Source organism: Leopardus geoffroyi, chromosome B1 (assembly GCF_018350155.1).
Source record: "Leopardus geoffroyi isolate Oge1 chromosome B1, O.geoffroyi_Oge1_pat1.0, whole genome shotgun sequence".
Taxonomy (NCBI): domain Eukaryota; kingdom Metazoa; phylum Chordata; class Mammalia; order Carnivora; family Felidae; genus Leopardus; species Leopardus geoffroyi.
Genome location: NC_059327.1, coordinates 14,084,657 through 14,107,766, shown reverse-complemented (window position 1 = coordinate 14,107,766; position 23,110 = coordinate 14,084,657). Strand labels below are relative to the sequence as shown.

The 23,110-nt window shown below is 47.1% G+C and overlaps 3 protein-coding genes across 7 annotated transcripts in view; 2 read left to right on the top strand and 1 right to left on the bottom strand.

Moving 5' to 3' along the window:
- Positions 1-192: 192 nt before the first annotated feature.
- On the top strand, positions 193-5,976 carry LOC123584948 (putative claudin-24). Its single transcript, XM_045452644.1, has one exon. It carries the CDS (start codon positions 193-195, stop codon positions 853-855), a length of 663 nt encoding a protein of 220 aa, XP_045308600.1. The 3' UTR covers positions 856-5,976.
- Positions 2,417-3,079, top strand: LOC123584953 (claudin-22-like). The gene has a single exon (XM_045452655.1). It carries the CDS (start codon positions 2,417-2,419, stop codon positions 3,077-3,079), a length of 663 nt encoding a protein of 220 aa, XP_045308611.1.
- Positions 4,165-23,110, bottom strand: part of WWC2 (WW and C2 domain containing 2) — a 208,383-nt gene continuing 189,437 nt past the window's right edge. For all 5 annotated transcript variants that reach the window (XM_045452603.1, XM_045452621.1, XM_045452614.1 and 2 more), the window contains 2 exons: positions 9,273-9,400; positions 4,165-6,976 (listed from right to left, as the gene is read on the bottom strand). In XM_045452603.1, the coding sequence (XP_045308559.1) occupies positions 6,910-6,976; positions 9,273-9,400 (195 nt within the window). In that variant the 3' untranslated portion in view covers positions 4,165-6,909. The remainder of the gene's footprint in view (positions 6,977-9,272; positions 9,401-23,110) is intronic.

The window sequence follows — 23,110 nt, the reverse complement described above, 5'->3', positions numbered from 1 at the left end:
TTTAACAGGGTCCTTCGTCCTTTACATGAAACATTATATTCGAGAAGAACAAAAACGCATTTCAGAGTTTCCAAAGAGTTAATGGCCAAAGCTTATATTCCGGGCAGCATAGGACCAAAACAGTCACACTACTGTGAAGCACGAAAGACAGTGACTCCCACAGGGGTGGCCAAAGTTGTAAGACTTGTTGCAATGGCTTTAGTCTTGAGAGTGGCGATGCAGCTCGTTGGACTTTCGTTATCTTTGCTGGGATGGGTTTTGTCCATTATTACAACTTACCTGCCACATTGGAAAAACCTCAATCTGGACTTAAACGAGATGGAGAACTGGACCATGGGACTCTGGCAGGCCTGTGTCGTCCAAGAGGAGGTGGGGAGACAATGCAAGGACTTTGAATCCTTCCTGGCTTTGCCTGCCGAACTCAGGATCTCCAGGATCTTAATGTTCCTGTCCAACGGGCTGGGGCTCCTGGGCCTGCTGGCCTCCGGGTTTGGCCTGGACTGCTCGAGGGTCGGAGAGACGCGGCCAGGCCTCAAGAAGGGACTGCTGATCCTGGGAGGGACTGTGTTCTGGGCAGCAGGCGTCGCGACCCTGGTTCCGGTCTCCTGGGTCGCCCACATGACCGTCCAGGAGTTCTGGGATGAGACCATGCCAGAGATTGTGCCCAGGTGGGAGTTTGGGGAAGCCCTCTTTCTGGGCTGGTCTGCTGGGTTTTCCCTCCTCCTGGGAGGCTGCCTGCTGAACTGCGTGGCCTGTACTACCCAGGCCGCTCCGGCTCTGGGCCCCTATGCGGTGGCAGAAATGCAATTTCAGTGTCTGTACCTGGAAAATGGAACTGCAGACCCCAGAGTGTAAGACTTTGGCAAGAGCAGAAAGACACATCTTTCCACATCAACCGCGAAGTGGGGTCTATGCTAGAAAGGGGTCTTTGTTATGTAATTAAATCTGTGCTGCTCTCGTTTTCTCATTAAGTAACTACTTTTCGATCCTAGGTCCTCTCTTCCTCCCCAAATCTGGAGAAGTAAGAAAGAGGCAAGTCTTATATCTAAAAGGAAACTATCATGGGAAGCATTACACAGGGATGAGCAAAGATAATTTCATCGACCCGGTTATTTAAATCAAAACATGGCGGTGGCCGTCCATTCTAATCAGAATTAAGCTTTGATGTGTTAAATTTTATATCAGGAACTTTGCTTTTGTTGATAGCTGGGAAAAATAATAATTAGTTTCTATTTCCTAAGGAAAAAAAAACCAATCTGCGATCTTTTAAACATTGTGCATTAGCAATATCCCGTTAAGCCTGTCCCAAAGTATCATTTCCACCACAGGGACTTTGGTCTTCTTTGAACACAGGTGGTTTGCATCTAGGAGATGACTAGGTACCCTGCGTGACAGGGTTTTAGGGGGCTTACGGTTTTCAGTATATCACGATACTCTCAAGAGTCAACATACTGGCCAGTCTCTCCTGTCTCTCCCTTCCAAAGTTTCCAATTAAAAAAAAAAATAATAAAATAAACAACTCCAAAAATATTTTGCTTGCTATCCAGATAGTGACAGTTTGTTTGCTCAGTAACAACTTTCCTTGGTTCAGTGAAAAATGACAGACATGGGGATACATACATTAGTAAGTGAACCAGGGGAGATGTCCATCCTGACCTACAAAGTCCTACAGCTTAACTTTTCCACGATGCAGAAAGCCCACGTAGGGGAAAAAAAAAAGAAATAAATAACAAGTGCGTACGCACACGTGCACGGATCTGACAAAAAGGCGTGTAGGTAAGTAGATTGGGTATTTGGGGTTGGGAGTTCAGTACTGCTTCCTATGTTATGTGGTGGGTGTAGCTTATGGGTCTTCTGAACAGACCCGATGCAAGGTCTAGAGAGATTTCCGATAAGAAATACTTTTCTGGAACTCACTTTTAGAAAATGGTAACATCCGGTATGACCACGACGTACGTATTGCAACAGGAGAGCGGCAACAGATGGCAATCTGGACAGGTGCAATTGCTAAGAAAGCGAGCGGTGGGAGCTGAGCCCAAGCTGTCAGGTACACATTTTGCGTTGAGACTTCTTCACCCTTTGACTCGCTAGAAAGCTAGCGATGTTAACGAGGAAAGGAGGATCGGTCCTATCTGATGTTATTGCAGAGACAAACTGCTACTACGGAGTCAGCTCCTAGGACACGGGCACGGTGCTGGCCACACCTGGGCATTACTGGTTGGCAGACTTACTTCCTTGTATCCTTTGCTGAAACCTAGTCAACACCTTTTCAAACAATAGCAGCTCTGGCAAGAATCCTCTACACACAATGAAGAAATATTTCCGAGCTCTGAAGTGACAGCGCAAGGTGTCACACGTCCTCACGCAGAGATCGAAAGGCAGGAGTTAGTTTGGCTCAAGCTCCTGGGGATCTGCAATGGCTTTAGTAGTTCGAAGCGTGGCGCAATTAGCTGGAATTTCACTCTCTCTGCTGGGATGGGTTTTGTCCTGTCTTACAAACTACCTGCCACAATGGAAAAACCTCAATCTGGACTTAAACGAGATGGAGAACTGGACCATGGGACTCTGGCAGGTCTGTGTCGTCCAAGAGGAAGGGGGGACGCAGTGCAAGGACTTTGAATCCTTCCTGGCTTTGCCTGCCGAACTCAGGATCTCCAGGATCTTAATGTTCCTGTCCAACGGGCTGGGGCTCCTGGGCCTGCTGGCCTCCGGGTTTGGCCTGGACTGCTCGAGGGTCGGAGAGACGCGGCCAGGCCTCAAGAAGGGACTGCTGATCCTGGGAGGGACTGTGTTCTGGGCAGCAGGCGTCGCGACCCTGGTTCCGGTCTCCTGGGTCGCCCACATGACCGTCCAGGAGTTCTGGGATGAGACCATGCCAGAGATTGTGCCCAGGTGGGAGTTTGGGGAAGCCCTCTTTCTGGGCTGGTCTGCTGGGTTTTCCCTCCTCCTGGGAGGCTGCCTGCTGAACTGCGTGGCCTGCGTTACCCAGGCAGTTCCGGCTCCGGGCCCCTATGCGGTGGTAGAAACACAGTGTCACCGTCAGCACCTGGAGATGAAAAAAGCCCATCTGAAGGTCTAAGCCAGGAAGGATCAGTGGCGTCTACTCTTCAAGTGAAGTTCACTCCTGTCTCGGTTTGGTAGGATCTCCTGTTGCACAGCTGCCCGTTTACTGAGCTGTTTAATTTTCCAAAATGCACTTTTTTTTTTTTTTTTTCCCACTGTGGCTACTGGCTTCTTACATTGCAATTTCCTTTTAGGAGAGTAAACCACTGTCTTCTTCTATTCTGAGACCAAAACCACTCAAGACTCGATAGTAATCACACTCATTACTGTGGATGAGTTTTCTCAATTTTAAAATAGATTCAGTGATTGCACAGAACCGGTAAATAAAGCCTTATATCAGTGCCTCTGTATCTTTGAAGGTGTCATTCGTAGAGATGGGTCACTTTGGCAGCTGGAAAGGTTACTGCTGATCGCCTACTGCTTTTAAGTGTGTAAGATCACCTATTATACTGAAACTAAAGTCTTGTTGCAGATCGATTGCAAATGTCATTAGAGTATCCTAAAAACTTGCTGGTTCTTTGAAAGCTTGGGAGGTAAGCGATGTGGGACGCGCCATCTCCTTTTTATTCGGAGACCTCAGCGCCTCTACGGAGCCTTTTCCAAGAGCCAGCCGGGTTCATTCATGCTTCCTCACCGGGGCAGAAGCAGAGGGGGGCGGTCTGGTGCATGGGAAGAGTCACGGAAAACCTACCCCACAGGTGTGCTTTGGCTTCTGTGTCCTGTGCTCTGCAGACAACTGACGCCCCGGCCAACCCCTGGCTCGGTGAGCAGCCACAGGGGGCACTCAGGGTCAGTGCGGGTTGTACTGACCGAGAAGCTCCCGGGACCACGGCCCGGCCAGCCGACCAGAGCACAGGCTGGGATGGGCGGGGACCCCAGAGCTCACCTTGGAAGCCCCTTCTTTTACTCCCACTATGAAAATATGCCATTTTTATTCCTCTCAGCAATACATATCTTCCAACCAAGAACTATCCATAGCAAACTGCGGGGTTGGGAATTTCCTCGTGAGAGATTTTATACTTGCTCGGTGCGTGGCTCAAGTAAACTCTTGTTTGCAGCAATTAGGGAAATTAAGCAATAAACGACACTGAAATAAAGTAAGAGGCAATATGCATCTTTGTTTAAAAAAAAAACAAAAAAAAAACCACCGAACTTTTGTCCACCCACAAACACAGGGAAAGTGCAGAAACCAAAGTTAATCTATGTGATGTATTTGCATACTTTTACAAACGAGACAAATTAAAACAGAAACATATTCAGAATTTAACCTGATTAAATATTTAGTTCAGTCCTGAGCTTTTGATATTTAATACAATATAGATAAAGTAATAGCGAAAAAAAAAAGATTTTAAATTTGATTTGCATGCCACAGAGATTCAGCTAAACTTTGTTCATTTGGCTGCCAATATTTTTTTTTTTTTGTACCTGCAACTTAGATTCTGATATACAAAATTATAATAACATACTGATAATTCAAACTTGAGACCTAAATATTACATTCTTTTTACCCTGTGCAGAATAAATTCTACCTTTAAAAAATAGTATTTATAATATTAAAATTCATATTGTTCATACGGTTTTGTGATCAAGTTATTAAAATGTTTTGTCACTGTGAATCATTTGGGTTAGTACAAATATGACAGAATTGTGAAAAGCTGCCTATAAATACATAACACTATTGCTGATTTTTAAAGCGTGGGAAAGGATTATACTAAAATAAGTTCGTTTCTCATGTTAGAAAGGAGCACATTTTGTGAAATAAAACCTAAAGCATCTTGGTCACAACTGTTAACTACCAGCCTGAGACAGATTTAATTCTTGTATACCGGTCTGAAGCTTTTTGTATGACAAAGAGTGATTTGCTAATCTGAGGAACATTTATAAAGGTGTAAATAGTCCAATATAGCTTCTTCTGGGTCAAACATTTAAAATGGCCAGAACCGAACTATATATTAAACAGAACATAAATAAGACCGTAAATAAATAAATGAAGAAAATAAAATCGTACGGTACAACTACACATAATTCTATAAACATTTTCACGGCCACACTACGAAGCTGAAAACGGCTGACCTTCATTTAGCTCTATATTAAATAAACTTCTGTCTTTCACATTTGACCTTGACAAGGAGGAATGGCATTCCTGCTCTGGTTTTCCTTAGTCATCTGAAAGAATGGGCCGCGCGGCCTCGAAGGACGGTGCGCAGTCGCGAGGCTGGTTTTTGTCCAGAGTGGTGTCACATCCAGTTATGGCTTCGGAGACATTTTAGATGTAAGTGGTGGGATAACTTAGGAAGAGATAATTAAAGTTCTCGGCTCAGAAATTGCTTACTTCGAATTTTGATTCTGATAAAACGAACTTTCCAGAATATGTAGAATTACTTTCAAGAAACTTAAGAATTCTTGCTGAGGATGCTATCTTAGAAATAGAACTTATTATTTTTTTAAGGGATCCATTTCGTTAAGAGGATTTTTGTACTTCTCAAAAAACAAAACAAAACAAAACAAAACAAAACAAAACCACCAAAATTTAGTTTGCTGTGTAAGATGGCTGACCAAAAACTGCCTCTTCCAGTAGAACTGACTGAATGAGAAGTATGAGTTAAATTGCACAAATACTCTTTACTTCAAAAGCCTTTATGCTGGCAGAGCAGATACGTTTCTCGCAAGCAGGGCCTGGGGCGGGTGGGCTACCGTTCTACACGGACGACCTAGAGCCTTTTTCCCCTCTCGACACGAGATCATCTAGAATTGTTTTCTTAACCAACCGCCTTGGCTGATATTTCAAGTTAATAATGTCCCCAGGCACACTCTTCTCTTGGCCTCCTCACCACAAATTACAGATAGGATCCCCTAAACACGAGAGCTGCCAAATAGTTTCTAGTAAATGTTAGAAATCGGTTTAATAAAGTTAAAAAAAAAAATTTTTTTTTGGCAACTTTGATCCAATCGGGACTCCCAGGTTCACCAGATGCGTGCTGACGCGCTTCCCTCCGCATCACCCGCGCGCTCTGGGCTTAGAGCGCCGGCCACCACGGCGCCGTGCAGGGCACCAGCCTCACGCCCAGGACGTGGCGTCAAGGGCGCAGGCTGGGCACGGCCCTCGGAGCACGTACGCGAGCCCGGGCTGCGTCCGAGGCGGCAGGTGCTCGCTGAGGAGGTGACTTGTGTGTGTAGGGTCCCCGGCTCTCCCCCTTCCTCTCCCCGCTCAGGAGGTGATCCATCAAAAGGCCTTCCCCGCGGCCAGGAGCACTGCTCCGGCGGTTTGGTTTCTTTAGACTCAAAGAAAAGGGCAAAAAGGAAGTTGTTTTAAGGAAACGAGGGGCTCTGACACAGGTGGCGGACGGGAGCGCAGACACCTGTTTCAGGTGGAGCCGGAACCGTACTCACGTTTGACTTCAAACTCAGAGAGCTGCCCCTTGGTACAAAAATACTGCCCGGCCGGCTGCCATCGTCAGTCTGCTCATGGGACAACCAAGGAAAAGCAAAACTCACCTTCTGCTAAACCGAGCCATTTCTCAACAGCTGGGCCACTGGGATATGCACGGGGCACGGCCTCCGTTCCACGTTTAGAAACTGCAGCCCGTTGGCAATACGCAGGTGCTGGACGTTCGTGTACCAGATCAGCCCGTTTTGGTTATCGGATTTCTTTTCTTTTTTAAACATATAAGAATTACATTCAAGATACTTTACAAATTAACATGTTGAAAATCTGCTGTGAAATAAAAGCTCTTTAAGAGTTGATAGTTACGTTACAAAAAGAACCCCCCGAAGCAAAACAAACGTTCAGTCTTGTACCCTCCCTAAGAATGAACAGGAGACAACGTAATGTCTTCAGGGATGTGATCACACATCATCGGCTGGCAGGGACGGGATGCTTATCTTCGCTCTGGTGAAGTAGGCAATCTTCTCCCTAGAGTCAGGGGTGAGAAATAAATGGACTTCAGTAGGAAGCTGAAAACACTCTGTGGCCATGGAAAATAGTCCCAAGAGCTCTGCCAGCCTGGATAGGGGATCTGTTCCTTAGGCAGAACCCCATAAGGTCAAGATCGTCTTTGCCTGTTACGACAGGATGTAATGCGGGAGAAGGGCAGTTCTGGCTTACGGTCAATCACCTACAGACAAAGGCAGTACGTTCCCTCCTGGATTTCCAGTGTGAGACAGTTTTTAAACCATCAGCGGGTCAGTTAGGAGTGCTTCTGAACTAGGCAGTCAAGGATGCAGGAAGTCCAAAGTCCCAGGGAACTTCTCAGGGCCTCGTAGAGAAGTACATGATATCGGGAAAGTCCTTTAAAATCAGTACCATGGTAAGGAAAGGGTGGAGTGATGTCGCGACTCCAAATGAAGGGGAAAGAAAGAGCGTGACTGTGGTAAAGGCAGGTCTGTCCTGCGCCCCGAAACAGCGCTCAGGAGAAACAGCCCGAAAGGGAGAAGCTGAGAAAATAGGGCAGGATGGTTTTCAGAGGTTAGGAGAATACTGAAAAAAAACCAAAAAACAAAAACAAAAAAAAAACAATAAATAAGGTTTTGGGATTGTATAGTTACAAAAGATAGGAGCAATCTATCCACTTTGGTACATAATGTTCATGTCGTACAGAGTACCCCATCAACGCATATTTACTGAGGATGTGTTACATTATGTGGGGCACGATGGCAACCATGAAGAAAAAGCAAAAAAAGAAGAAAAAAAAAAAAAAGGAAAAAAAGAATACGGCACCAGCCTTCCTTTGGGAAACTACGGGTCTGTCTAGATGGTGGAGGAAGTGTGGGGTCAAAGAAGTAGGCACTGAGGTGGAAAAGCTCAAAAGACTAAGGAAAAGGAAGAGAAGAAAGGGGGAATGACAGAATTGTGGAAACTGGAATGAGTTATTTTTGTGGTTTTGCATCCTTTAGATTTGTTCGATTCCAGAAGAGATAAAAGCAAAACTTAAAAAAAAGGCAACGGAGGGGCCTCTGGCTGACTCAGTTGGTAGAGTGAGTGACTCTTAATCTTGGGGTTGTGTGTTCGAGCCTCACGCTGGGTGTAGAGATTACTTAAAAAAAAAAAAACTACCCTTGGAGCGCCTGGGTGGCTCAGTTGGCTAAGCATTCATTGGCTCTTTTTTTTTTTTTTAATTTTTTAAATGTTTACTTATTTTTGAGAAAGAGACACAGAACACGAGCAGGGGAGGGGTAGAGAGAGAGGGAGACACAGAATCCGAAGCAGCTTCCAGACTCTGAGCTGTCAGCACAGAGCCTGATGCGGGGCTCGAACCCACGGACCGCCAGATCATGACCTGAGCCGAAGTTGGCCGCTCAAGCGACTGAGCCACCCAGGCGCGCCTCCCCACGCATCTGGCTCTTGTGGTTTCTCCTCTTGATCCCGGCTCCGTTTGGGATTCTCTCTCTCCTTCTCTCTCTGCCCTCCCACACTCGCTCTTTATCTCAAACATTAAAACAAACAAAAAAAAAAAACAACAAAAAAAAACTCTTAAAAAATAAAAATACAAAGTAAAAATAAAAAAAAGGCAAGTAAGCCTGATCATGACGTCACTGAAAGCCTTAAGGTGGAACCACGAACTGAACACTCCCTGCTAATGGATTTCTTTGGCGCAGGCGGGGTTTACATACCAGAGTCAGTTGCCAATGTTAACATTCGAGATATTTCACGTAGGACTCCTATTTCCAACTTCCCTTGACAAATCAGACGGCTGGGGAACACGGGGCCCCTGACTGCAGGTGAAACCAGGACTGTCCCCCTCCACTCCTCCTCCCCGCCCCCCCCCCACCATGCTTGGGGCAGGTATCTGGCTCTCCCACCCAGGCCTGTGCCCCAGGCTCTCCGCGTGTATCCCCCCAACCCCCAGCAAGCCCAGCACAGCCTGGGGGGCCGGGGTGAGGGGCATCCACGTCCACGGGTTGGGGGGGGGGGCGTCTGTTGAATGAGTGAACAACACAAGACCCAAAGATATATACCTCTTCGTATTTTGTGTCAAGATTTCTCAGCGGGATGTGCCAACTGCTTCTAAGCGCCGGGGACACCCTGGGTTCTTGGGGAGCCAGGCTTTAATCGGGTCAGGACCGCTGTCGTGGGGGGGGGGGTGTAACCTCACGAAGGAGCAAATGGAAGCACCTACGGTCCACCCACTGTCACTGCTGACGTGAGCTCCCGCCAAACCGAGACCACGCGGAGGACAGTCTGGGAGCACCGGCGGGCCCGGGCCGCTTACCTGAAGGACTGCACCTGGCGCGGCACCTTCCGGCTCTGCTCGCGCAGCCGGCACACGTCCTTGGACGCTTGCCGCATCAATTTCTCCGCGTTCAAGTCCTGCTTCTGCTCTTCTTTGGACTGTTCGGCCTGGCAAAGGAAATAAAAACAAACCCCCACAGGACGCTAATTAGAAAGTCCCGGAGACAGGGTGTAAGGCTTGAGGGCTTGGGCGCTGAGCCGGGAGGGCAGCCTCCGCAGCGACAGTCCCGCGCGGCTCCCCCTGCAGGTGTGGCGCGGCCGCCGCTGGGGACGAGTTTACTGCAGCGCATTTAAAAGATCTTACTACACGGGTAATATGTGATCGTTTTATTGCATCTGGAAAGCCTAAGAACCCTCAGAAAAGAAATGAAGACGGGGTGCCTGGGTGGCTCGAGCCTGGGACTTCCACTCGGCGTCATGATCTCACGGTTTATGAGTTCGAGCCCAGGTTCTGGCTCTGTGCTGACAGCTCAGAGCCTGGAGCCTGCGGCGGATCCTCTGTCTCCCTCTCCCCCTCCCCTGGTGGCGCTCACTCTTTCAAAAATAAACAAACATTAAATGTTACATGCAAATAAATGTTAAATAATGTAAAAAAAAAAAAAAGATTAAAGAAAAGTAGACAAAAAACCTGAACCGACACCTCACCAAAAAAGATACACAGATGGTAAATAAGCATATGAAAAGATGCCCCGTGTGGCATGTCATTAGGGAAATGCAAATTGAAACAACAACCAGTTAAGGCCACACGCCTATTGGAATGGCCCAAATCCAAAACACTGACAGTTCACTGGCCACACCAAATCCTGGCAAATATGTGGTACAACAGGAGCTCGTGTTCACTGCTGGTGGGAACGCAAACTAGTACAGCCTCTTTGGAGACACTTTGGCATTGTTTTCAATTCTCCCCCCCCCCCGCCCCAACTTTATCGAGATCCCATTGACATATACTGTGGTATAAGTTTAAGGTGCAGGTTGACGTTTTCTTACAAAGCTAAATAAACATGCTCTTGCCGTATGATCTAGGAATCATACTTGTTGGTATTTACCCAAAGGAGTTGAAAAGTTGTGGACTCAGATGTTTATGGCATCTTCCTTTATAATCGCCAAAACTTGCGGGGGGAGGATGCCAGCTGGCTCAGTCTGTAGAGCGTGCATACTTGATGTCAGGGTTGCGAGTTCAAGCCCCATGTTAAGATTACTTAGAAATGAAATCTCTCTCAAAGAATGTTTATTTCCTTTTGAGAGAGTGCAGGTGCAGGAGGGGTAGAGAGGGAGACACAGAATCTGAAGCAGGCTCCAGGCTCCGAGCTGTCAGCACAGAGCCTGACACGGGGCTCGAACTCACAAACCATGAGATCATGACCTGCACTGAAGTCGGACGCTCAGCCGACTGAGTCACCCAGGCGCCCCTTAAAAACGAAATCTTAAAAAAAAAATTGCCAAAACTTGGGTGCAGCCAAAATGTCCTCTCGTGAGTGACAGGCAGGTAAACTGTGGTGCTTGTAAACAATGGAATATTATCCAGTGCTGAAAAGAAATGAGCTATAAGCCATAGAAACACATGGAAACACATGATATACTTACATGTATATCACTAAGTAAAAGAAGCTAATCTCGTAGGTAAATTCTACTCCAATAAACTGTTTTTAAAATGGCTAATATAAGAAAAAAGGTTTGGAAAGATGAATGAGATTGAAAAGTGTATTTGCCAAATGTTAACAGGAGAGATTTCTTGGTTTCACTGCTCTAAGTAGTTTTTTTTTTCCAAAGTTTATTTATTTTTGAGAGAGAGGGAGAGCACAAGTGGGGGAGGGGCAGAGAGAAAGACACACACACACACACACACACACACACACACACACACACACAGAATCCAAAGCAGGCTCCAGGCTCTGTGGGGCTTGAACTCACAGACCATGAGATCATGACCTGAGCCGAAGTTGGAGGCTCAACAGACTGAGCCACTGAGGTGCCCCTGTCTGCTTTTTAATTGGGCTGTTCATTTTCTCACTGTTGACTTTTAAGAGTTCTTTGTATATTTTGGATAACAGGGCTTTATCAGATGTGTCTTTTGCAGATATTTTCTCCCGCTCTGTGACTTGTCTTTTCTTTCTCTTGACACTTACACAGGGCAGAAATTTTTAATTTTAATGAAGTTCAACTTTCCAATTCTTTCTTTCATGGGTCATGCTCTTGGTGTTGTATCTTAGGAGTCATTGCCATATCAGAGGTCATCTAGGTTTTCTCTTAAGTTGTTACACTGCAGGACTTTTATCGTTTTGTGTTTTGTATTTAGGCCTACAATTCATTTTTAGTTAACTTTTGCTAAGGGTGTAAGGTCTGTGTCTAGTTGTTTTTTTTTGTTTTTTTTTTTTTGTTTTTGCATGTGGATGTCCAGTTGTTTGACTTGTTGAAAAGACTCTCTTGTCCCGTTGTGTTGCTTTTGCTCCTCTGTCAAAGGTCAGTTGCCTGTATCCACATTTATGTGGACCTATTTCTGGGCTATTATGCTCTGGTTACTTTCATCAATATCACACTGTCTTGATTACTTTAGCTTTACAGGAAGTCCTGAAGTTGGGTAATGTCAGTCCTACAACCCTGCCTCCTTCAATATTGTGTTAGCTATCATGCGTCACTCTCCATGTAAACTTCAGAATCATTTTGTCTACATCCACAAAATAATTTGCTGGGATTTTGATTGGGATTGCAGTAAATCTATAGGTCAATTTGGGAAGACCATTTTGACAATATTAAGTCTTCCTAGTCATGAACATGAACTATCTCTCCATTTATTAGTTCTTTGGTTTCATTCATCAGGTTTTGTATTTTTCCTCACTTAGATCTTATACATATTTTGTTAGATACATAACTAAGTATTTCATTTTAGGGAGTGCTAATTGTATTGTTTTTAATTTCAAATTCCACTTGTTCATCACTAGCATACAGAAAAGCAATTGACTCCATTAACCTTGTATCCTGCAAACTTGCTATTGATTTCTTGTTTTCAATTTAATTGAGAACTACCTAATTTTTATTAATTTTCTTCTGATTGCTTTGGATTTAATCTACTCTTCTTTTTCTAGTTTCCTAAGGCAGAAGCTTAGATTATGGATTTTAAATCTTTCTTCTTTTCTAGTATATACATTGACTACTATAAATTTTCCTCTTTGCCGCATTGCACAAATTTTGATAAGTTGGCCTTTCATTTTCATTTAGTTGAAAATATGTTTTCTCTTGAGATTTCTTTTTCTGACCCATGTGTTATTTAAAAACGTGTCGTAGGTCTGTAAGTACTTTGGGATTTTCCAGCTATTTTTCTGTTATTGATTTCTAGTTTTACCCCTTTGTGGTCTGAGAGTAGACACTGTATGATTTGTATTCCTTTACATTTTTAAGTTATATTTTATGGCACAAAACGTGGTTTATCTTGATGAATGTTCCATGTGAGCTTGAGGAGAATGTGAATTCTGCTGTTGTTGGATGAAGTAGTCTATGGATGTCAGTTGTGTCTAGCTAATTAATGGTTGAGTTCAACTACATCCTTGATGGCTTTCTGCTGCTGGGATCTGTCCATTTCTGAAAAGGGGGCATTGAAGTCTCCAACACTAAAAGTAGATGCACTTGTCCGCCTTGCAGCTGCATCAGTCTTCGCCTCACATATTGTGATGCTGGGTGATTAACTGTGTACACATGAAGGATATGTTATGTCCTCTTGGAAAACTGGCTGTTTTGTCATTATACAACGACCTTCTTTATACCGGACACTTTTTATGCTCAGATGTCTGTCTCAGATTAATTTGGTTTTGATTAGTGTTAGCATGGCATATTTTTCTCTATGCCTTTACTTTTTTTTTTTTTTTTTTTCCAACGTTTATTTATTTTTGGGACAGAGAGAGACAGAGCATGAACGGGGGAGGGGCAGAGAGAGAGGGAGACACAGAATCGGAAACAGGCTCCAGGCTCTGAGCCATCAGCCCAGAGCCCGACGCGGGGCTCGAACTCACGGACCACGAGATCGTGACCTGGCTGAAGTCGGACGCTTAACCGACTGCGCCACCCAGGCGCCCCACTATGCCTTTACTTTTAGCCTCTATGTGTTTTATGTATAAAATTGGTTTCTGGTAGACAACATGTAGTCGGGTCTTGTCCTTTGTTCAACTCTGACAATATCTTTGAATTGGCAAATTCAGATCATCAATGTTTAAAGGGATTACTGATATGGCTGGGTTGATACCCGCCATATTTATTATTGTTTTCTAGTCGCTGCCCTTGTTCTTTGTTTTTGCCTTCTACTCTTTTTCTGCCTTTTGTGGTTTTAATTGGGCAACTTGTATTATTCCATTTTCTCTCCTTTCTTAGCATGTCAATTGTACTTCTTTTTTAAACTTTTAAGTGGTTGTCTAATATTTTGTAATATGCAAAACACCACAGTACTTTATGGATAGTGCAAGTACCATATAATAATAAAATATTCCAAATATCTCCCTCTTGTCCCTCGTATCATTGGTGTCAGTCATTTCACTTATACGTAAGCATATATATGTGAAATACATTGTTGCTATTGTTATTCTGAACAAACTGTTATCCGTTAGGTCATTTAAGAATAAGAAAAATAAAAGTTTTAACTTTACAGTCACTAATTCCTTCCTCAATGCTCTTCCTGTCTTTATACAGATCCGAGTTGCTGACCTACACTATTTTCCTAATCTCTGAAGGGCTTCTTTTAACATTTATTGCTAGGCAGGTCTACTGACAACACAGTTTCTCAATTTTCATTTGTCTGAGAAAGTATTTCTCCTTTAGTCCTGAAGGATAATTTTGTTGGGTATAGAATTCTCAGTTGGTGGTGTCCCCACCCCCCACCTCAACACCTTAAATATTTCACCCCACTCTATTCTTGCTTGCATGGCTTCTGAGAAGTCGTATGTATAATTATTATCTTTGTTCTTATATAAGTTAAGTGTTCTTTCACTTTGGCCTCTTTCAAGATTTTTTCCTGTATTTGTGATTTTCTGAGATTTGAATGTTACATGCCTAGGTGCAGAGTTTCTTGCATCTAGCTGGCCTGGTGTTCTCTGAGCTTCCTGGGTCTGTAGTTTGGTGTCTGATATGAATTTAGAGACATTCTCAACCATTCTTGCTTTAAATATTTCTTCTGTTTTTCTCTGTCTTCTGGTATTTCCATTGTGTGTGAGTTTTACCTTTTGTAATTGTTCCACAGGTCTCAGATACCCTCTTCCTTTTTTTCCCTGTCAATCTTTTTTCTCTTTGATTTTCAGTTTTGAAAGTTTCTACTGACATCTCCTCAAGCTCAGAGTCTTTCCTCAGCCCATATCTAGTCTGGTAACAAGCCCATCACAGGTATTCTCCATTTCTTTTGTAGTGTTTTTGATCTCCAGCATTTCATTTAGATTCTTTCTTAGAATTGCCTTTTTCTTTCAGCTTTTATTGACCATCTGTTCTCATATGTTGCCTACTTTTCCCATTAGAGCCTTTAGAGCCTTGATCACAGTTGCTTTAAGTTCCTGGTCTGATAATTCCAGCATCCCTGCCATGTCTGAATCTGGTCAGTCTCTTGGTGGGCCTGTGTCCCCAAATGAGAACTTCACAAATGCTTGTCAGTCCCCCAACCCCCCCTTAGGTGAGACAGGGTGGCTGGAGTGGGTATTTTCCTACCCCCAAGTTGGTTAGGCTCTCTTAAAAACCCTTGTAGGTTAGACTCTAGCTGCTCCTGAGGGTGGGTCTTGTTAGCAGAATGCTCCGGCCTACTTCAGAACGGTCGCTTTCCCCTCACGCTGCTGGAGGCACAGGTTTTCTTTTCTGATCCTGAGGACCTAGTAGAGATCCTAGACGGAAAATTCACAGAAGTGTGGGGTGGGGGGCTCCCCATGGCTGCCCCCTGGAGGTTTTAGGTCTTAGGCTTGTTGACCGGGAACCTCCCGCAGTTCACCAATCCCAGTTCAGGCTCTCGGACCCCAGTACTGGCCCCCTTGGAGTTTCTGCTCTGGTGAATGGTCATTGTCTGTGCTGCCTGTCTCTCTACTTTGGGGGGGCAATGTTTTGACCTGTGACCTCATCTTCCTGACAGATCTAAGAAGAGCTGTTGATTTTTCAGTTTGTTCAGCTTCTTTCCTTGTTGTTAGGGCAGAGTAGTGACTTCTAAGCTCCTAACAGGCCAGACCAGGAAATGGAAGTCTGTAACTTTTTAATAGTTTCATAGCATTGTATTTAATAGCTGGGGTGTAATTATTGAACTAACCTTCTAGAATCTCACGTTTCAATTATTTCCAGGCTGCAATGTTCATTCACCTGGGATTTAGCATTTAAACATCTAGATCAATGAACATGTGGTTAAATCAGATGTAGAGGGGACACAGGCATGTCCTGTGTATTCTGAAAACTATCCACAATAAGTACATCTGCATATGTGTGTGTGTGTGTGTGTATGTGGTGTGTGTGTGTTTTATACTACCCGACTATCTTGGGGAAAAATTAATCACAATTTTGTTTCAGTTATACTTAGAGCTTAAAAGTACATCAACTAAGAAGACGATTCCTTAGCTATATAAATAAACTGTGAAGTAGGAAATGAGGCTTAGGTATAAACGTGCTACTTACTATTCTTCCTACCGTCTTATTTGGAAATTATGGGGCTTATTCATCATGTGGACGCCGGCCTCCACCAAGGCCCGGACTCCCACTTGCAGGTGAAGCCAAGAGGCTGCCTGGTTGTTAATTTTGGTTTTGGCTCATGGTTTGCCTTGGGGTCCGAGCTGTTTACATGGGCCCGTAAGCTTCCGAAGGGCAGGGACTGCATCTGTTTGACATGATTTACAGAGGTTCAAGTGCTCAATAAAGATTTTGAAGCCAGTGGTTTGTTTTCGAAAACTGCCTATATTTGCAGAAGCTGCTCATGATGTTGCGTTATACAATGAACTGTATTACGTCAAGTGGCTGGAGACTTCACGCGACCTACGTACTCAAACGAGGGGAAATGTCATCTAGAAGCAGTCTTGTCAACGCGTACTTAACGCAAAACAGTAGTTGTCCGCACCTGACAGAAACAAAAATCTAATTCAAATTACTTTGCGTTCTGAGGGAGAGTGAGATCTAATAAATATGTGTGCTAATTTTTGGCATTTGTTTGGAAAGCTGCTTTAAGAAAAGGAAGTCTAAACAAAGTTTGGGGTGGTGATACAGGGTGACTTTCCTCTTCGCTTTCCCTCCTACTTCTCGCCAGGGTGTTGGGGAAAGCAAGCCGGCCAAGCACGCGCTGGGAAGCTGCCTCGTGCTGGAGGGAACCCACGCCTTGTAGCTCTTATTTCAACAGAAACTGTCACTTTTCTCCTGGACAAGATGGGCTGTGACTTGGTTTATTCAAATCCGTGTCTTAAGCGCTTTTTGGCACATCTTACTAAGCATCAGCCATTTTCTCAGTGATACCCATGGGCAGTACAGGGACTAGAGATTCTTTTCGAGGCACCCTGCCCCTGCCTTACTTTCTCAAGTGGCTTCAGGGTGGGGACTTGTCTGGCCCCCTCAGTGCCGGAATCCCCAGTGGGAGATTCCACTGCACACAGTGGGGGCACAGCTAACGCAGTCTGAATGAGTGCGTGTCGGTCTTTGGGGAAAACGGGTTTTTAGGTGACCGTCTTTTAAAGATTAATGGGCCTCAGTAACTCTCAAAAGGTTCAGAACCACCTTGGGTTTTTTCTAGGGGTTACTACCAACACAGCTCTCCAGAAAGTCAGAAAATGCAAACTGATGCACTTAGACTCAAACAAACGTCTGGACTTCTGTCATCTGGAAGGTGTTCAAAAGGCAAATGGCAGAATGAACAAAACCATTTTTAACTCAAGTAACAGAAAGGTGTCTAAAAGGCCTTCCAAGGAGAAAAACACAACAGGAAAAAGGACACTGGGCAGGAGCAGGCACCACACGGAATAAGCACTAATGGCAAATCAACGCGTGTCACCAAAGTGCTACCATTGTCACCTACCACGCTGTGAACAGTTACGGGGACTGGAATCATAGGGACAGCAAGGCAGATGTCCCCATGCCGGAGCCTCCACGGGTGAGAGGACTGTGCTGCTACTGAGCCAGGAAGAAGCATCTGGAGTCACAACTGCCACCCGCCCCGCCCCGCCCCACTAAGGGGGTTTTGGGGTGGGGGAGGGGAGCTAGGGGCTGGGGAGACTCAGCTCATTTGGGAGCCCCCCACCCCCCACCCCAGCATTGGTCAGCCTCTCTCGCCGTGACCTCCCAAGTGCTGCGCTCCAGTGACAGAATATAAAACGTGGCCCTGCTTAGTGGAGGCCACTGGCCACAGTGGTAGCAGCCAGTTTGTTTGTAGCTTGGAGCAAAGTCTTACTAGAGGGAGATCAACTCAGGCCAGAAGTCAGCACTGGCACAAGGAAAGGGAAGGAAAAACCGCTTTGCTAAGGGCGCTAGCCTGCAGCCTGCAGTCTAAACTGACTGGACAATCCCACCACGGAGAACCTTCTGCGCTCGAAAAAGCCAAGTCCCCCTGTTACTAACTTGGGCAGTTATAACGTTTAGAAGGAGATAAACTGGTGTTGGCAAAAAGGGGATTGTAAGGGTCTTGGCTTCCCACACGCGCCCGCTGTTTCAGACACTGTCAAGGCCAGGAAGCGGAAGGACGAGGTCTTCAGACGTGGCAGAGACAAGACTTTTGACCGTGGTTCACAGCCAAGCTCTCAGGACCGGCAAGTCTTCTACTAGGTATTTAAGCTTTGGAAACACTACTGAATCCAGAAAGATACAGGAATGCTCATTTGCACATTGTCCATAACCGAAAACTTGGGAAACTGTCATTAGAATGACTAAATAATTATGACATAGCCACCAAGCGAATGCCTTAAAAATAATGAATTACAGCAGCATCTACTAGTATGGAAAGCTGTTCTTTTTTTTTTTTTTTTCTTTTAATGTTTATTTTTTTGAGAGAGAGCAGCACACAAGCAGGGGAGGGGCAGAGAGACAGGGAGCCCGAGGATTCGAAGCAGGCTCCACGCTGACAGCAGACAGCCAGATGCGGGGCTCAAACTCACGAACTGAGAGATCATGGCCTGAGCTGAAGCCCGATGCTTAACTAACTGAGCCACCCAGGTGCCCCGGGAAAGCTATTCTTTTTTAAATTTTATTTTAGAGAGAGGGCAAGGGCAAGCGGGGAAGAGGGGCAGAGAGAGGGAGAAAGAGAGTCTTAAGCAGGCTCCATGCTCAGCACAGAGCCCCATGCAGGGCTCGATCCCACGATCCTGGGACCAAGATGCGAGCTGAAATCAAGAGTCTGACGCGCTCAACGGACTTGAGCCACCCAGGCGCCCCAGGAAAGCTGTTGTTTGTATAAGAATATAGAATTAAGTGTGGGGGAGAGGGGGAGGAGAGAAAAACAAGTTTTGCAACAATTTGTCTTTATGACCCTATTTTTGTGTAACCCTTTCAACTAACCCTAGAGGCTAACAAAGAGCCAAAGGAACAAATACCTGCGGGAATGAGGCTTCAAGGAGAGTTAACAGTTGTTACTATCTGACTTGTTATAATAAGCGTATGTTAGTTTTTTTGAGAATCTTTTTAAATCTCAAACTGTTCTCAAAGTGTAAGCGTACTAACTCATTTAAAATTTGAAAGTAAAAATGCTGAGGCACTCTGAGGAAAGATGAGATTTTTGAAAATTTATTTATTCAGTAAGTGCGTATGAAGAATCAATCACACTCACACGGCTCTGTGAGAAGCTACATGTCCAGCACGAGGGCATTCCTCGTCCCCTGCAGTTAGCGGCTGGCATCTGTCACCGCAAAGGATCCCTTTGCCGGATCTTTTTCACTGTCCCCCTTCCCCATGCCCTGATTTGGAGGATTCTGTTTAGGAAAGTGGCCTTTATTTGCCAAGCGGTAATTCTCTCGATTATCTTGCCATTGACGAGGCCGGGTAGCTGTCACTCGGTGCTTCCTGAGGTCCCAGAGAAGGAGCAGCTGACTCGGTAAAGAGAAGCCCCTGGCTTCTGCCGTGCTGCGGTCTCCATCACAGTGGTGAACTGCTGAGCAGACTGGAGAGTCTGCCCAGTTTGTCTAGTTCTTGGCAACTTACAGCGTGAATAAACCAATCTTGAAATAGCCAACGGCTTATTGACTTAAGTAATGGGCAGATCGCGAGAGGCCAGACGAGGAAGGTACGTGCTGGCTATACTTAAGTAAGAAAACCTGGGCCAGGTTCCCCAGGATGTCTTTTACCAGCTCAGAATGAACAACGGGCTCCCCGGATCCTGTTGTGCCTCTGGCTGCCTTCCGCAGGAATGAAAGTGCGGGGGCCTGTTCTGCTCTCTACGGAAGGGCCCTGGTGAGATGGTCTCTCTACGGAGCCTGACGTCTGCTGACTGTCAACTACCAGCGTGTTTGCGGTCGCTGCGAAATCACTGAGAAATTCGGCTTTGTTCTGTGCGAAGTTAAGACTGACCGTGGCACACGTTCCTTTCCCCGCTGTGCAAGAACACACTTCACTGAAAACTACATTGATCTCTGTGTGTGTATCTTTCTCTAAAAAATCTGGGCGACACAATGCGTCATAAAGTTTTTGCCAGCTGTTAATCGTCCAGGGTAGCCAAACTTCAGGCGGTTACCTCTCCAAGCCGGATAATTCCCTGTGACCATTAAGATTTATTCTGTCCCACGACGTGTATTAGTATCTTTGACACGTCATTTTCTTAGCAGATTCTAACTCAAAAAAAAAAAAAAAATGTTAACATCTGTATCATTTTAAGCTGTAAAAAAGGCATTTCGACAGGGAAATCACCCTGAGGAAGAACAAGAACTTTCTGCTGCGGAAGCAACACGAGGCTCTTTTGGAAAAACGCCAAGCCTTCCTGGGCACCCCTCTCGCCTCTCCCCCAACGGGTCGTGACCGAGCTGCCCGGGGCCGGCACAGGAAGCCACTTCCGACGTCCCAGATTCCAGAAGAGCCTGGCCACGGGAGCCTGGCCTGCGGAAACGTCCGGTGATTTGGCCACAGCCGCGTTAAGAAGCCCACCGGCCTAAGGAGCGCAGTCCCGTCTTGATCTACAGCCCTGCGTTTCTTGCTCCGCTGCCCAAGGGCGTCGTGCGACACGCGAAGCCACGGGCTCTGCGTCGGTTTTTATTCCGAGCTGCAAAACGGGCCTCCGGCCACGAAGAGGGGGGCTATGGGACGCGACCCTGGGCCCCGGCGGGTTTCCGGGCGACGGAGGTGGATCGAGGCCCTGCCGCTGCCTTCAACGAACCGCTCTTCCGGGCGCTGTAGTTTTCGTGGCGGTTGGCAGGCTCTGCGCTCACCGTCACGCCTCTGATGGCCCTGCCGCCGCGCACCTGACAAATCCCCACCCCGAGGGGGCAGCCGGGCCGAGGTGCGGCGGGCGCGTGCCGGCGTGTCCGCGTGTGCACAGCGACGTGGGTGCGGAAACGGGCCGGCGGGACGGGGAAGTCCACCGCGATTGCCCACTTTGGCGGCTGCGGTGAAAAGGGGACGCTGCCGGAATCGTCCGCGTGTTCACGGGCGAGGCTGCCGCGAACTTGGGCGGTGGGAAAGCGAGGTCCGCGACTCAAGCGGCCCACACGAGCAGGGCTGGTAGCCGTGAGGAAGAACTCCCGTCCCCGGGACCCCCATCACTGTACCCGGGGCCAGGGCACACCGGGCTCCGGGGGCGCGGTCTTCCCACTGCGGCGGCGGCGGGAACGGCCCGAGGTAGGCGTGGGTCAAGGTGCGGGGACGGCGGGGCCGCAAGCGCTGCCCCGGTGACCAGTGGGAGGGCCGACTGGGGGGCGCCTTCGGGTGGAGAAGCGGGGAGCCCAGCTCGGCGCAGACTTCCGGGTTACCCAGGTCCGGCACGTGCCCTCAAGGGCTGGCTTTTGGGCCACGAGGCCTTCCAGGCGCACCTGCTGGTCAGCACCTTCGCTCATCCCGGAACGTACTAGATTCGATCGCAAACAGATCACAGAGTTTGCCGCCACCAGGGGTCTTGGGAGTCATCTAGTCCCATCCTCCTGTTTTGTAGGTGAGGATGTGAAACTCCACCTGAGCACGGAGAACACAGAAGCCGAAGATAGGCACCTTTTTATGGCATTTTCTCAGGCGGATCTGTGTTCATATTTTTGTTAGAAACACGGGAGGGAGCTGCGGCAGAAAGGAAGGGGCCCGCTGAGAAAACAGAGCCGGTGCAGGGGAGGGAGGGCCCGGCCAGCCTCGCTGTCACAGTCACTCTCTTCCTTCACACTGGGACGCTCACCGAGGCCCCCAACGTCTACCGGAGCGTTTTTCACTATCAGGAGGCTGGGTAGAGAGCTAGCCCTGCATTGTGCACACAAGCATAGCATGCTGTTCACTGTGAACTTCAACTCCCCAGCAAAGGAGTGCGGCCTGCGCTATTAATAGAATCCGCATCTGACGTCCACAGTAACAATCTAGGAAATAACAGCGACGGCATGGACATTTGGAGAAAAAAGTGATAAAGACGAACAACTACCTCAGCTCTTATTGGCCCTTAGTTGTTTGGCTACACCCCTGCTTCGTCCCGCTGGATTTTCCCGATGAGAACTGGAAAACCATAGTCTCTCTCTGAATCCGACACTCCTAACACGTCAGCCCAGGCCCTCTCATCCTTTCCCGCTGCCCTCGGGGGACATCAGCTCCCTGTGGGGCCCCGGGGACTTCACGAAGGCACAGCCTCCCCTCGTGTCCCTTCTCCGAGCCTCCAGTCCCTGCCGTGGGTTTTCCCTGTTGAAGCCCTAACGTGCCATGGGATTGCCTGGCACCCACAAAGGCGCCACCTCCTTCCTCCCTCCCTGCTCCCCGGGCGGCGGCCCGTGGGTGGCGCAGAGCGACGGGGGGTGTTTATCTCCCGCTCTGCACAGTCACCAGCGAATCCTCCTTGGGCTCCTCTCTCCCCCCGGGATCTTGCTGTGCGCGCTGATTACGAACCCAACTCGGCACTGCTTCATCAGATACACAGATGAGAAGACCTCTATTAAGATATAATTAAATTTCTAAGCAAAACCATCAAGGCAACTTCTGTAAGGATGATTATAATCATCAGTAGCGTATTATGAGGCCAGAATCATGCATAAGTGGGTACAGTGTAATGACTAAACAACTGCAGATTAATATAAAAACCAACCACCATTTCATAAGAGAGAATTCTCAAGTGTCACTCCTCTAAGACACTTCCCAAAGCCGGAACGAGACGTGCTTCTATCCTGCGCTGGACAAGCGTCCAGGGACGGGGAATCTTTGCTTCCCCGCAGCAGACAGACGAGGCCCAGGACTCTGAAGGGTCCCTGGGCAGCGGTAAGGCCGGGCGCCCAGCTCCCGCCTTCTCTCAGTGAGCGTCACCCGGTGGTAGGAGAAGACCCACTCCGTGGGCAAATGCGTCCAACGTGGCGTGAAAGTGAACTCGGCTGGCCAGGCCAGCGACACGCGGCTCTGGACAGAAGTGTGCTGGGTTGTGTTGGGGTCTGAGGCCCGCAAAAACCTCACACACCCACAGCAGCACCTTCATGGAAACGGTGGCCCTGGGGTAGACGCAGAGATGATTCAGCAGTGCCCGCTTCCTAGACGGTGGCTTACCACGGGGACAATCAAAACGCTGATAATTAGGACCCGGGAGGTGAAACTACCACCCACGTCACACAGATGGCTGCCCGAATGACCGAGCTCTAACAGCTTTCAGAGAGGCCACTTCCAAGGGAATTTAGTTCAACCTCGTATTACGTCTGGGAAATCTGCCTGACGTTCCTAGGATTACTTCTGCCAGTGAGGACGGGAAGAGGA